This window comes from Cibotium barometz, chromosome 17 (genome assembly GCF_041138505.1).
Source record: "Cibotium barometz isolate CiBa-2024 chromosome 17, ASM4113850v1, whole genome shotgun sequence".
Classification (NCBI taxonomy): Eukaryota; Viridiplantae; Streptophyta; class Polypodiopsida; order Cyatheales; family Cibotiaceae; genus Cibotium; species Cibotium barometz.
The window spans coordinates 35,050,448-35,066,434 of record NC_141062.1 but is presented as its reverse complement, the minus strand read 5'-3'; the positions used below and the strand labels follow the sequence as shown (position 1 = coordinate 35,066,434).

The window sequence follows — 15,987 nt, the reverse complement described above, 5'->3', positions numbered from 1 at the left end:
TGATGGATAGGATATTCCGACCCCATCGCAAATTCACAGGTGTATTCTTTGATGACATCTTGGTTTTCTCCAAGAATGAGAAGGAACATAGAACTCATTTGGTCACAGTGTTCGAAGAGTTGCGGAAGTATAAACTTTTCATTAATGCCAAGAAAAGTGAGTTCTTTCTTTCAGAGATACATTATTTGGGTCACATTGTATCCAAGGATGGAGTAACAATGGATCCTGCAAAGATAGAAACCATTCGGAATTGGCCAGAGTTGCAAAATGTACATCAAGTATGTAGTTTTCTGGTATTATGTTCTTATTATAGGCGTTTCATAAGGCATTTTGCTATGATAGCCACCCCTCTACATAATCTCACAAAGAAGAAAACTACTTTCAAATGGACTCCAAAAGAACAGGATGCCTTCTTGCAACTCAAGCATGCTATCATATGTGGACCCATATTGATTGTTTCCGGCTTACAAAGGTCATTCATAGTGGAATGTGATGCTTGTGGCGACTGCATAGGAGCTGTCCTAAATCAAGAAGGGCATGCAGTTGCATATGAGAGCCGTCGTTTGCATGATGCTGAGCTTCATATGGATATCTATGAGAAAGAGCTCTTGGCTATAATTCATGCCTTAAAGATATGGAAACATTATCTTCTTGGTGCTGAATTTGTAGTCAAGACAGATCATGAAAGCTTGAGATATTATTTATCTCAAACAAAGCTTTCGTAGAAGAGGGAGGCTTGTGCCTGGATCTGTGTCTTACCTATGGGACTGTCACTCCATAGGAAGACCAGGATTTATGTTTTCTGTCGTGCCATCATTGTGCCCGACAGAAATGTTTAGTACTTGTTCCATGAACGGGAGATATGTCCATGATACTGTTTGCACATGCATTCATGTTTTGCATGTTTGGAACTGTTTTTGCATGACTTGTATTCTTGTGTTTGCCTGTTTGACGTGCCACTTACTGAGCGGGGATGCCTGCCATTGCGTGTGAACAAGTGGTAAGTGTATTGCATTTGTTTATTTCTTAGCATTCTTTTTAACCTTTGTTTTTTATAAGGTTGCAGTTTCACACTCATTAATGAGTGGGCACCCTTCCCAATATTTCATGGTACTTTTAGAAGGGTGGGCACCCATTTTGGGCACCCACGTTTGAGTCATGGTGGGAAAGGGAACCCCTCGTGTGTGGGGGTGGGTGCATGGCCACCTACCCACCCCCCACCTTGGAACCTTTGGAACTGGCCGCCTCCATGCAAGCTAGGTGGGCCGGCCAGCTGTTGGACGTGTGCCCTCTCCAACGCTTACATATAGGTGACCGCTTCATCCAGCTATCGGTATGGGACTGTGCAGGCGATCGTTTCATCCGGCTATCCACCTTGCAAACGGCTGTGCAGGCGACCTCATCATCTTGCCCTGTAGTCGGCTGTCTTCTTGCCCTGCAGGTGACCGTGTGCAGGACCTCACTGTTCTTTGGCTAGCAGGCGGCTGCGCCCAGACACCACCTTTTCCACCTTGCAGGCGGCGGTTGCGCACAGACATCACTGCTCTTTGGCCAGCAGGCGGCTGCGCCTAGACACCACCTTTTCCACCTTGCAGGCGGCTATGCACAGATATCACTGCTCTTTGGCCAGCAGGCGGTTGCGCCCAGACGCCACCTTCTCCACCTTGCTCTGCAGCGGCTGTCCTCTCCTTCCTTGCAGGTGACTGTGCGTAGGTTCTCTCGCTCCTCTCTGGCCAGCAGGCAGCTAGCCCAGGTGTCCTTTTCTAGCTCCTATGCAGTTGCACTTAGGTGCCTCTGATATTTGTTCTCCCACTAGCGAGCTACAGGCGACTCTCTCACCTGCAGGCTGGCAGCAATAGCAGTAATAGAGACTTCTCCTTTCATCTTATAAGGGATACTCTCTGCTGCTAACACCCGTTCGGTGCCGGGTAGTCCAAGCTTCTGGAGAACCACGGTCCATGAGATCGGGAGAGAGGCAGGCGTTAGTACGGGAGCGCCTGTTTGTGCGTGGTCCTGGAACACCAGTGGGGCGCTCTCTGCGGATTCCAGTGAAGGCACGGGACCGTAGAGATTAGACTTCTTCAAGTGGATCGCTCTCCTTCGAACGTCTACTGCAAGTTGTACATGGACATCATCTGGTTCATTGAACCCATGGAGCATTGTATCTCTTAAATACTCCCAATAATATATCATATATTGAGGGGGGGGGGGGGGGGGTTGGGCCCGTTCCGGCCCCAGTGCTGGTGTCCATTGATCAACATTTCATTTCATTTCAGTTTTCAGTTGTTATTGAGTTGTCCATTTATATTGTGAAATTTCAGTTGTGCTATTATGCGTGTGGGTGTCCAACCGAGTCTATTCCCACTTGACGGGATCGGTTTCACCAAATGGGCACCAAAAGTGAGCAGAAAGGGGATGAAAGTGCTAACATCAAATGGGCTGAAAACCCCTCATCATTCCCACGAGCTGCATGTTGATGTACATCATCTCCTCGGGCTGCATGCTCCCTCAAATCTGTTGCATGGGCTGCAAGCCCCCTCAAAACACTAGCTCGGGCTGCATGCCCACTTACATCACTTGCTCGGGCTGCATGCCCCCTCTCTCATAACATCATCGGAATTCCCTTCACGGGATAGTCTGCGAGGCTGCCGTGTGAAGACCCACTTGCCATCATCATCGGAAACAACTTCGCCACGGCTTTTTAGATAAGCAACAGCCAACTCTCGAGGTTTGTTGATTCCCATCTGTTAGGCAATTGCATCAAAAGTGACCACATCAGCCTTGACATGAGACTTTGACTCTATGACCCTCTGTACATCAGGATCTCTTTGCAAAGCATGGAGCTCTTCAAGCTCATTCATCAAGGCATCAATATCCTACTGATCCTCAGCCCTGGCAGATAACGGTGGATCATTACCCGCGAAAGCTCCAACATGATCCCTGTCTTTTATCTTCTCTCCGCATGCGGCGAATACGGGTGAGAGAGTCCTCCATAGAATGATCAGACTGGCTGGCCATAATGTATCTTTCAGCTTTTCAGAAAGAAAAGAATTTTCTGTGCCCCAGAATCGCTCTCTACCAGTTTTCCAAGTATGATACCGAATAGACTGCAAGGGTGCAACAGTGTCTCTACATAGATAGGAGGGCCACGAAGTCTTTCCACACGCTCACGGCCGCTTAAACCAAAGGTAACCTCTTTCGAGGTGCGACAATAAGATGAGGGCTACCTCAGAATCCCAACCTTCTCTCATGGATAATGACTCCTTACAGCCATATCCAGCATCATATTAGGCATAATTGTATAGAAAGCTGGGCTATGATACCAATGTAAACGGAAGGGGCAACTGAACACGGAAAATCTAATCAATCAATGAAATCTGAAAATACACATATGCATGCCAGATAAAACAAGATGACAAAGCTGCACCCCTTTATGGTTAGATTACCAAAAAGGAGTCTGCTTCCAATACAACTTTGTGGGTGCCCAGGGTTCACCCCACTGGTTGCACCTGTTTCTTCCAATACAATATGAAAACAAGAAAAACATCACAAAATCTGAATTTGCTGACAATTTCAGCACAAGTGAGCATTCCCGGCATCAAGCACATGGAGGACAATTATGGACAGCCCATAGCACTCCCACATTAGCTCCGGACAACTCAACATCATCATCTTCCTCCTGTCTAGCTCATAGAGCAAGTCGACCAGCCCTCAGTAGCCACAGAAGAAAGCGACCAGCAATTGTGCACAAGCCTGCAAACCTCCGGTCGGAAGGAAAACTGTCTACCAGCCCACGACCAGCTGTTTCTCCCTGTTTTTAACCTCTGTCCAGCCTCTATTCAAGTTGTAAATCCCCCGGCCAGCAGTGGAGAACATGCAGAAGGAGTCGGCTAGCTTCTCCCATGCATCCGGTGAACTTCAGTCGCGATGGATGGCTGTAGAAACTTGCCAACAGGCTGAAAACCAGCCGACCAGCCCTCGTGCACCCTTGAAAAGCATGCACTCCCCGGAGTTTTGTCAATAATAGAGGCTTCCCGCTGAAAATAGGCCACACGTGTGCTTTTTTGGTCCAGAAAGGGGCGCCTACATGAAGGGGCTGTCCAGTGCCCGATCTTTGGCCGCCACGTGTATTAAATAAGTCGTGCTCAATGTGTACTCACTTATAAGTTGTCCGGTCACTTATAAGCGAGTGTGAACCTGCATCCATAATTATTAACATGTGAACTCACAAAGCTGTAAATTGAATTTTTGGGAATACTTACCACCTGCAAAACACATGTAGACCACCTGTAAGTCCCAAACAGGTGTGCACATACACGTCCACAAGGTGCCCAGGCATCGCCGGCCCCATGAACAACACAGGCATAAATCGCAGGCATTGTGCAGCAAACAAGACAAGTCATCCAAAGATAAAATTAAAGTCATGCACACACATGAGTGCAATTATTTTGGAAGTAACACCTATCTACTCAGTTGTATCCGATAAAATGTCCAGGGCTCATGATCCTTTCGAAACCTTACCAGAACATAAATACACAAGATCTCCAAGATAGCTAGTCCCAGAGACTTTCATCATGTCAGGCTCCATGGCCATACATATACACCATGTCAGGCCCCACTAGCCACACATGTACTATCATGTCAGGCTACACCAGCTATACATTTACTGTCATGTCAGGCTCCATATACCACACACACACATACATGTATGTCATGTCAGGTTCCACATGCCACACATGAACAGTAGAAAAATAGAAGCTGTAAGGAATTTTGTGACACCCCCTCCCCCCCGCCCCGCCCCGCCCGCCCCGCCCCGCCCCGCCCCGCCCTGCCCTGGAAACAAAGAACACCTGTTTTCATCATTATAGTTTTTCAGATTTTGCATTCGACGTCTGGCTTAGCCTGTGTGGGTCATAGAGGTTCTCAATGGACTGCATTTTTTAGTATTTTTAATTTTGACCCTCTAGCCATATGAGAGTTCTGCTCTTGGAAGTTATTTAGTTCATTAGTAGTTTAGGTATTTGTGTGTACTTCTAGTGTTCTGTTGCTTCTGTCTTAGTTATTCACGAGCACTTGGACTAATAGGCCTTACACAGTCTCTGGTATAGTTTGAGTTTCTGATCAAAAGCTTAAACTCAGCTATGCAGTAAGTGTGCTATCCACATGTTTTCAGGGATGATGAGGTACAACCCAAGCTCAGGTAGTCGTCCAAAGCGTATGGCTGTGGAATTTCGGTCTGCAAAATGAGGAATGAATGCTCAAATGAGGAGGCTAAGCCCCATTGGGGAAAAATTTCTCCCCAAGCAGGTTTGCCGGTTCCCTTCTATTGGGACCCCACTTTTGTCCTTTGCAGAAGCCAAGCCCCTGTAGTGCGGCCTGTGCTGCTTGGGGGCCACATAAATGCCAGTTTTTAGCTGCTTTCTAGCCTATTTCCGTGAAGTCCTATTGTATCTCATTAGCTATATGATGGATATTTCGTAGCTCATACATTTGTTCGATTGGGCCTAGCAAATGATATATATATATATATATTTTTTGACTTGCAGGCAAAACCCAACTTATCAATCATTTTATCATCAACAAGAGCTGGTACCTAGTTGATCTACCAGGCTATGGGTAAACCCTTCTACCTTCAGGTCCATACGTGATTTTGAAGTCCCAGAGGGAGACCTTAATAAACCTTACTTTGTGACTTTGAATTGTACAGTTATGCCAAGGTACCGAGTGCAATCCGGGCTTCGTGGGATCGTTTCACGAAGGACTTCTTTCTTCGTTCAAAAAGCCTAGTTTGTGTTATGCTTTTAATTGATGCAAGCATCCCGCCACAACAGATTGATTTGGAGTATGCCTCGTGGCTTCACCAAAATAAGGTGATGACAGAACTCTATTATGTTTATTTTATTTTCAATGATATAATATGCTTGTATGTATTTAACGCATGCACGTGTACACCTATACACACATATATGTATTTATGTAAGCACTTACGTATGTGGGATGTATGTGATAACGATGTGACAAATATGTGGTAACGTAAAGAACACATATACCCATACATGAGTACTAGAAATACACACATGTACACACATACATCTATTTATATCCATGTAGTAATCTACTCTTAACATGTATCAAATCCAAGAGCCCAAGCCCAAATATACAACAGAAAAAGAGTACAAATGGCTGTTTGGAAGTTACAAAATAGATCAACGCTCAGAAGGAAGGGCCCAAGTTAATGGAACGCACTTCGTTCTCCAAACGCTGTTGATCCCTGCCTTCCAACGCAAGCAAAGACCCTCTTTGGCTGAAGGAGGCAGCTTGATTGTTGTCTGACTAATGAGGGAGGGGGACATGCCTATTTGTAGGGCAATTTGGGGTCCCTTCTAGGGGTTGGCCTGCTCGATCGGCCCCATAACTGTTGCCTGACCTGCCCTGGACCTGCGTTTACAGCTGTTTGGCCTACCCGCTCTGTCTGGGCTGGCTGTCAGCACCCAGTCTGTCCTTCACAACATATATACACAAATAGGTGACCTGCGCGCTACTGCAGCGAAGCCAAGTGTGAAAAATTACACCTTCATTTCAAATTTCAAAAATCCAAAAATCCTCCTTTCTCCATGGCCACTTTTCTCCCTTGTGTTTGACCACGTGGAGAGGGAGTAAGCTGTATTCAAACACATGTTATAGATATTAAGTTTATGTAGTCGCTCACATACGTTAATACACATACACTTACTATGTGAAACAGATATATTAAAACATTGAATTATCTATATGTATAGGAATATAAATTTGAAATAGTTTTGCTGCACTGCTAAACATAAATATAAAATTGTATGTAAATATATATGCTTGATCTGCACTGCTATGCCTTGATAATTGGTGGTTCGATGCACTTGCAGATTTTCTCTGACTATTGTATGTAAATAAAATCACACATTTCATCTATATTAATAGTTAGGTCTGCATTATAGTGCCTTCCTATTTGGCCTCTGTTTGTGATAGATGCACTTGCAGATTCCTTTGATCATTATAAATCAATAAATTTAATACATAGTATATATATTATTAACTATAACTGTACTGTAATGCCTTGGTAATTGGTCTCACATTGTGGTTGGATGCACTCATATGCTTGCAGGTTCCTTTGACAATAGTCTTCACAAAGTGTGACAGGAAAAAGAAGAAAAAGAATGGAGGGAGGACGCCAGAAGAGAATTTGAAGGATTATTTAAGGTTGTTGAAGGAGTCCTTTGACCAGTTGCCTCCTTGGATCATGACAAGCTGTGTGACAAATCAAGGGAAGGATGCATTGTTGATGCATATGGCACAGCTTCGGAACTACTGGAGCAGTTAGTGTGCATTGATTTATTTTTCCTCTACGAGTGAAGTGAGAACCCACACCCTTTGCATGTTTAGATGCAAGTTCCACATATATCATTCATTCGCGTCATAATTGCTCATATAAAGGCCAGAACGAAGGCTTCTGCACTTTAGAGGCGAGCTTTGTGCACGAGGATATTATCAGCCATTGCTATGCATGCTATGCCATTTGGAATGCGTGACGGGTTCCTGTGCTGTTATTTGTATGCACACTTTTTAAGGGGTTTGGAAATGGCAGTACAAGCTTTGAAAATGAAGAGAGGTCATTGATAAAATCAATGCAAGAGATTCTTAGGGAAAAAGAAAATCAATGCAAGAGAAAGCATTGTGCTGTGCACATAGTCCCATTGGATTTAGTTAAGGCGAAAAGTTAAAACAACTAGAACTTAGGCTTGGTTTAGATGCTTATAGTTGAAGGTATTGTGGTGCATGTAAATTCAACACATCATGGGCTAGGAAACTAGCAAAGAGATCTTAAAGCCATTGGTGATGCAATGAGACAGATTGTGAGTCCTCACGCAAGCCTGAAGGTGAAAGAGAAGAATAGTCTAAGATGGATATTTCAATTGATATGTGGTCCTCATAATCTTTCTTTTTTAATTGTAGAGGAAACCAATCCTTAGCAAAATGGCGAAAATAAAATTCATATTCAGGTTTAAAGAGATTTTGGGAGCTTAGATTTGGAAAGATATGTTTTGTGTGGGATGTATTATCAAGCCCTTAATGCATTTTAACGCGTGGCATTGAGTTTTGCCTATGGAAGCAAGATCTCTCTCTTCATGTGCTATGGTCGGCTTCACATGCACAAGCGTAGCCCAACTTCATCCTTGGGCCTCTCTCTCTCTCTCTCTCTCCCTCTCTCTCTCTCTCTCTCTCTCAGAATTTACGAGGGCTTTTTTAATTTATTTTTTTGGGGGTTGGGGGGCTTGGGATGTTAGAATTGTGGACATTAGGGGAAGGGCTGACCTCTATAGAGAAGAGCATATATATATATATCTCCCTCACACATGCACACACTCTTTCAGCCTTTTTTCATTAGGTGGTGTCAATCATTCGTAGTTAAGTCTTTTATATATATATATATATATATATATATATATATATATATTACAAACTATTTCTATACATACTTGCTTCCTTACCTTGACATGCACTTTCTCATGTGTAAATTTTACATATAATTTTTTTTTTGGACTTATTCAAGTACGCAAACTCTCTCACTTTCGTCTCATTGACCCATTGGGTCTTTAGGAGACGTTTAATTTAAGTAACTTGCGCACGTTCTTTCTTTCTCTCCCCCTCTCCTTCCCCATAGTAATATAACCAACTTGTTGTATGCACAGTAAACACCTTCCATGCTCTATGTCGACTTCTAAGTCACCCGCCTTCTAGTTAACGTGAGTTGTAAGTCTTGCCTACAGTTATGGCCATGACAAGAGCCCTTTGCCAATCAAGGTATATGCACTCCACTCACGAGCCTTGCTTCTCCTTAAACACATCTAGGTGATTGATTTTTAGTCAGACGAAACTCATCCCATGTCTTCTCTTTTACCCCCACCTTGATCAATTCAATGTGACCATAAACTAGCATGACCATCTTTACACATAACTCATTATTGAGGAAGTTATTCATATGTTAGCTCTTCGACCATTAGCTTAACTCAATAATTAAAAGCTTTTGGCATGTAATACTCTTAAAGCAACATACTTCAACTCGTATGTCAATAAGTTCATATGAAAAGCTTCGACACCACATTATCACAATGTAATGAGATCATGTGAAACCTTTACAAATTTTATGGACACTATTTTTCATAGGAAGTGGCCATTTATATGGTTTATTTACTGGCATCTTTGGTCATGGCATTCTAGCCATATATTTGATTTTGTTTAGTTTTTCTTATGTCACTAATCTTTTATGTTTTAAATTTTTTATGATTTGATTATGAGTTTTCCTTATTCTTGAATGGCCACTAGGTGAGTTTGCTTAGTCACGTGTGGTCCTACCTTTACCATTATATACATTCTCTCATATGTGACTATATTACAGCCTTAGTTGATTTTTTTAGCAACTTCATTAGCTTTAATTTTATTTATTATTTAAGACCTTTTATATTGTGTAACAAAGTAGTTTTAGGATGCACATGTACATGGGATGGGTTTAGGTACATGGGCTTAGGGTCATTTATATGTGGGATTAGGGCACATGGGCCTTGGGACTATAAAAGACATGGGCGTTAGGACTATTATACCTTTTGAGACCTTATGATATATCCTTGATATACCTTTTGAACCTTTGAAAGTCTTTGGACTATCATTACACTTTACTTTCCATTGTTCTTTTTTTGATCAAAGCTAATTAAGTTAATCTAAGGCTAATCAAGATGTTACTTTCTTTCATTGGTATCAAAGCTTTAGGTTTAGATTTTGATGCTTTGATTAGAAAGTTAATCATTTTTAGATTACAATTAATTCAGTTTTCAGAATACATTTTTTTATCATGATTAGTGTTAATTTTTTTAAATTGATTTTTACATAATTTTTAAATTTATCGATTTCTTGAGTTGATAAGATTAGCAATGAAATTTGTATTAATTATTTTTGAATTTGTTATAAATCACTATTTTTAAAATCCTAATTCATCTTACTAATTAATTTCTTAAAAGTTTTTATCTTCTTGATCTTGATTTCTTGAATTTTTTTTATTTTTGAAATTAGGATTTACAAAAATTTCAGTAACTAACATTGAGTGATTTCTTGCTTAGGGAGTATACGTTAATCCTTAGAGTCCTTATTTCTTCAAGATTGAAATCTTATATTGTCAACTCTTTGAGTTTTTTTTGAAAGAATACTGCAAAAAGGTTGCTCTGCAGAATCTTGGTGTAATTTCAAGAAGTGTGCAAAAATTTCAAATTGCTGTGCAAGATTTGGGATAAAAATTTCAGATTGCTATGTAAGATTTGTTGTAGAAATTTTAGATTACTATGCAAAGTTTTTCAAGCTGCTATGCAAAGATTTTGGTTCTTGTGCAGAATTTTTAGAGCACTTTAAAATTTTTAGAGGTTGCGCATAAATTTTTCAAAGATTTTGTGTTGAACAGTGTAAAGTATTAAAGATTGTGCAATTTTGTCAAGGTACAAAGACAGTGCATAAATCAAATCTTGAGAAGAATGGATAATAGTGGGTGTTCCTAAATAATCTTTCAATCTTTATCTTATCTTTATTGCTATCTTACAAGAAATCAATGTGGACAAAACAATTGATTGTAGATAAAATCTTGCAATAATTTTTTGGTTTATAAAAAATCTTGATGTCTAGAAGCTACAAGGTTGTTAATCTTGCAAGGTTTATGCAAAATCCATAACAATTTGATGCTTAAGAACAACTTGATTAGTTTCTTTACCAAGAATTGAGTAAACAACGTAAGATTAGTACTTATCTTATGATACGTAATTAATCTTGGTGAATTAGATAAAGTTTTGTGTCAAATGCAAGGCAATCTGATGCATGCAAGACACTTTCCATATATGCATGCAAAGATTGGTGATATATACGTTAGATTAAGAAGTTCAATGCATTCAAGGCTTGAGGCAAGCAAGAAGACCTGAATATTCACAAAAGGTGGTGTTAAACCCAGACATACATGGTATGCAAGACTCTTTCACAAGCATCATTGCCCTTGGGTACATGCTCAGTAAGAACACTGCTCTAGTGAGCAGCTCTTGACAACAGTAGCAAGCTCATATAGTCTCTTCAGACAACCCTCGAACAATGGTTTGTAGCACTATTAGAATGTAAAAGGACAAAGCATCATGGCCTTGTGGGGCTCAGCAAGCACAAATGCAAAATGCTTGTGCATTAAACTGATGAAGAACAGAATGGAGATATGGGCATGCTTGGAGATTGATGGGGTTGTTTTACATGTGAGTTCACTTGTGGGAATTGTTGGGGCATGTTCATGCACATTGGTGCATTGTGATCGCTTTGTTACTAAGTATCATCATCATTGTCGATATCACTATGCCACTGTTTCAGACTCTCATCAGTTGACATCTGCACACGCTCTATTGAGATGGCTCTACTTGCTCTATCTTGAGATACCATTTCGAGTCGCGAGTTACATATCATTTTCCGAGTTCACACATACATTTGGCACCATGAGACTCCAACCTTTAGATCTTTCTTCACCAACATCATGCTATGAGACGAGGCAACATATTCATGTCATCTATGGTTGTATGAGCTTGAGGGTTTATTACCTAGTCAGTTCAAACATCTAGTCGATGAGGGAGCTATATGTGCCAGATGGTCAAGATGGTCCTTTACACATGGTGATTTTGTTGTTGACTTATGTGGCTATCTTGGGCATTATTCACTTGGGATGATCTGCGTGGAGACTTGAGCGAGCGTCCTACACTCGTGAGTTATGGTCATGTCCCTCAGGATGTGGACTATTCAGATGATGATGATGTATGACACCCACATAATTCTGATAATGTATCGTGCACACATACATATGATGATATTGATGTATCGCACACACATACACATGATGATAATTATGAATTGCACACACACATACACATGATGATAGTGATACACATGCACATGATGCCACTGACACATGCACATGTGATGATGTATGTGATAGTGATAGCGAGAGTGATGTGTGTGAGCTAGATCATGTGGGCATGATCTTGATGGGAGGGATGGCAGCAAGCATTTCGAGCATTATGATTAATGATACGCCTATGCCTACCTACCTTCCAGCGGATCATAGTGATGCATTAGACTATCATGGGGATCAGCTTTTGATTAGTGATGTATCCATTGGCACGTTTGAGATTGGGGATGATGATACTTCACATGTTGATGAGCATATGATAGTGCATGAGGAGCATAGACCTGAGTTCCTAGTGCTAGATTCTATCTCTACTCCTAGCTCTCACATCATACGTGGTAGCATTCACTTGGGTTTAGTACATATAGATCATTCCTTTAGCGGTGACCTTAGTGATCTTGGAGATTTAGCTAAGGGTGGTTACATAAACATTGACTTGGAGGACTCTTGGAAGAATCTAAAGAGTTATCATACTCTTGAATCCAAATTTTTTTCTTATATATAATATTTACAAGCTTGTATCTATAATTAAATACAAACTATCTGTTGCAAGTTTATTTGCACAAATTTCAATCCAAATTTGAGTAAGGTTTAAGGGTATATCTTCTTCTATTAAAAAAGGGTATATATTTAAAGTGCATATTTAAGGGTATATCTTCTTCTATTCAAAAAGCTATTTTGGATATTTCATGTTTGGGTGTTAATGCCTAAATTCTCAAGAAAAATGACTTGTTTATGTGAGCTCATTTTATTGGTGAATTCACTCTTAGGATTTTAACAATTTAGACTATGCTTTCTATTGTAATAGTTCACTTGCAAATAGTGCATTGTTATCTTCAATTCACATTGTTTGTGTATATTGCTAAGATGCACTTGCAAATAGTGCATTGTTATCTTCTATTCACCTTGTTTGTATATATTGCTGAGATGACCAATGTTTTCTCAACATGTTTTTGGAGCCAACCCCAAGAATCAATAGCACTATTTATGAAATATGGAAACTATGCTTATTATTCACAAGCCATGGAAGATTTTCCAAGGAGAAGAGAAAATGCATAATATTGATTAGCAAGAGCAAGAAAGATATGACACTAAGATGCTTTTGGTTGAAAGCATGATGATAAGGTGGACTGAAAACCTGTGTCCTGGACAATGGTTTACAACTTGTTGTGATTTTTTTATATGCAGACTTAGAGAATTAAAACATGGTTGTTTAATATTGTTTCACATTTATTATATCTAAAAGACACTAGACAAATTGCTAAATACATCTTATGAGATGATATTAAATCCACTAATATTGGTTCTCTTCAAGTGTGGTATAGCAACCAATGCAATTGGTAGAAAGTGTACCACCTTATCATGCTTTCACCCTTTTGGATTTATCAAATTATGATGATGATATTGTTTTCAATTTGCAATCTAGTGAAGGTCCAAAATTAGCTTGGGAACTTTTGGCAAAACAATACAAGGTAAAAAATACATCAAGATTGTTGAAATTTTAAACAAAGTTTAGGCATAACAATGAGCTAGATCATTTGTGTAATTCGAGGGCAAAGAAATATCAGCTCCAAGATATTGGAGATAAAATTAATAAATAATAGGTCATTCAATTTGTCTTTAATGTGGACTTAGAGATCGCTTTGAGACAACATAGTTGAGGGCTAGGCTATATAGAAAACTTGACCTACTTGGAAAGATCTTCAAAGGTTCTACTTTGATGCAAATTAAAGAAAAACAAGGTGGAAGAAACCCCACCTTCACAAGATTTTATAGTAAACAAATGGAAGTGGAAAGGTAAAGGCAAGCGAAAGAATAACCAAACAAAGGAAATAGTTGTTTTCCCTTCTTTTTCTAACTTCAAACCTTAAATCAAAATAATGTTAATTTAACTTATGAAATTGGTTAAACTCCATTATTATGGTATTGTCATTAGTTTCCAATTAATGTAGAAAGAAGCAATCCAATTAAAAAAAGAGTAATATATAAAGTAAAACTAGATTCATCAAATAATCACTCCTTAAGTGAACATCTCTTTATTATAACTCAATAATCAACACATTATCTAAATAATACAAAATAGGTCTAATGAAAGAATTTTAGTATGCACATGCACATACACATGGGGCATGGGCCTAGGCACTTGGGGATTACGGCATCTTTATGCATGTGGGATTAGGGTACATATGGCCTTGGGACTATAAAAGGCACATGACCTATGTACTTGGATACCTCACCATACTTTTCATACCTTGGGATCATTATAAACTTTATCTTCTTGGAGCTTATGGCCCAAGCTTTCATGGCTATGTCATAGAAGACTTCCCATGTCTAGGTGCTACTCCTTATGATGAGTGGATCTATGGGGATACGAGCTTCATGAGTGTAATCCTCATCTCTATCCCTAGATTCCTTTCTTGCATCAATGGGCTAAATAATTTTTTAAAAATGGCTCTATTACCACTTTGTAGGTTAACATGGTTTCACCCACTCAGTTGTCGGAGTGGCCCTTTTCCATCTTACCCACTTAAACGAGCATCTGTGCTTGTCTATCCTTGACCATAAGGGAATTCTTACCCACTTGAACAGCACCCATTTGACCTACCATAAGGTGCTGTTCCATCTTACTCACTCAAATGGGAACCTATCTTTTTTGTAAGATAATGCTAGACTTTATAAAGTGGCCTTACCACCATGAGCTTAATGACAAATAGGGAAGTCACTAACTTTGTGTACATAATTGCTTTCAATTGGAATTGTGTACAAGGATGACTTATTCATACAGTCCCCCTCGTAACACCATCACAAGGCTCCAAATCAAGACAAGGACAATACAGCCAAGGGAACATCCAAGGTTGCAACAAATAGGCAAAAATCTCAAGCTTCAACCTCAAAGTAAGTAGCTAAAGAAACTAAGGTGCAAGCCCCGAAGGTTATAGAGTAGCCCCTAAAAAGGCTAATGAACCAGAACCGGATGTCATAAAGAAAAATACCTCAAAGAGCACACATAAATGTAGCACACGATAGTTGTTAAAGGAAAACAACATCATGACCATGGAAAGAGGTTTGGATAAGAGCTCCAAAGTTGCATCCCTTATGGAGACAACAAGCAACCCCTTGCTCAAACTAGATCTTCCCAAAGAGAAAAAACCCATTGATTACTCAAACCTTCCAAAGGAATTTCAACCCTATGTTGGAGAAAGAGGAAATGAAACAAGATCAAGAGCTTATAAAGGTATGGTCTGAATTAGAGCTCATACTTGAGCAAGTGATTGAGTACAGACCATTGACCTTGCTCGAGCATATCCCACATCCTGTACCAGAGCCAATTATAGAAACTATGAGGGAGCCTCAGTGGGTTGAGTATGAATTAGTGACCCTGCTCAAGAATATCCCACACCCCGTACTAGAGCCAGCTATAAAAACTATGAGGCAAACCAAAGATCTTAACCAAACTATGAACATTCTTAAGACGCCATAGAAAGAGTCAATTCCGAAGCTTCTACAAAACCAATGCAACAAAGCCCCACATTGCAAGATGTTGTGAGGGAGGACTTAATGTACGAGATAAAAGTTAGCCTTCTATGGATCATCATTGCAAGATGTTGTGAGGGAGGACTTAATGTACGAGATAAAAGTTAGCCTTCTATGGATCATCATTGCAAGATGTTGTGAGGGAGGACTTAATGTACGAGATAAAAGTTAGCCTTCTATGGATCATCATAGTCATCATAACATTTTCTTAAAGGTGATTGGCAAAAACTTCATTTTATCCACTTCAAAGGAACTACCTGTTCATAGGAACTGCCTCCTAGGGAAGGATAAATGCACATCCCTTACACATTGGTAGGTCCAAACCCACCTTCGAGTAAGTGCAAGCCAAGTGAGTGCAAATATCTCCCATCATGGGACATAGCAAGCCTCACAACCTTCTTATCCTTGAGCCAAAGAAAACAACCACACCATTTAGCAAGAAGCCTACCCAT

The 15,987-nt window shown here is 40.1% G+C and overlaps 1 protein-coding gene across 1 annotated transcript in view; it reads left to right on the top strand.

Moving 5' to 3' along the window:
- The window catches only part of LOC147629925 (GTP-binding protein At2g22870-like), a 30,610-nt gene extending 22,923 nt beyond the window's left edge, over nt 1-7,687 (top strand). Inside the window, exons 2-4 of the mRNA XM_086811449.1 lie at nt 5,547-5,616; nt 5,708-5,870; nt 7,139-7,687. Of these exons, the coding sequence (XP_086667575.1) occupies nt 5,547-5,616; nt 5,708-5,870; nt 7,139-7,354 (449 nt within the window). The 3' untranslated portion in view covers nt 7,355-7,687. The remainder of the gene's footprint in view (nt 1-5,546; nt 5,617-5,707; nt 5,871-7,138) is intronic.
- Nucleotides 7,688-15,987: the final 8,300 nt, after the last annotated feature.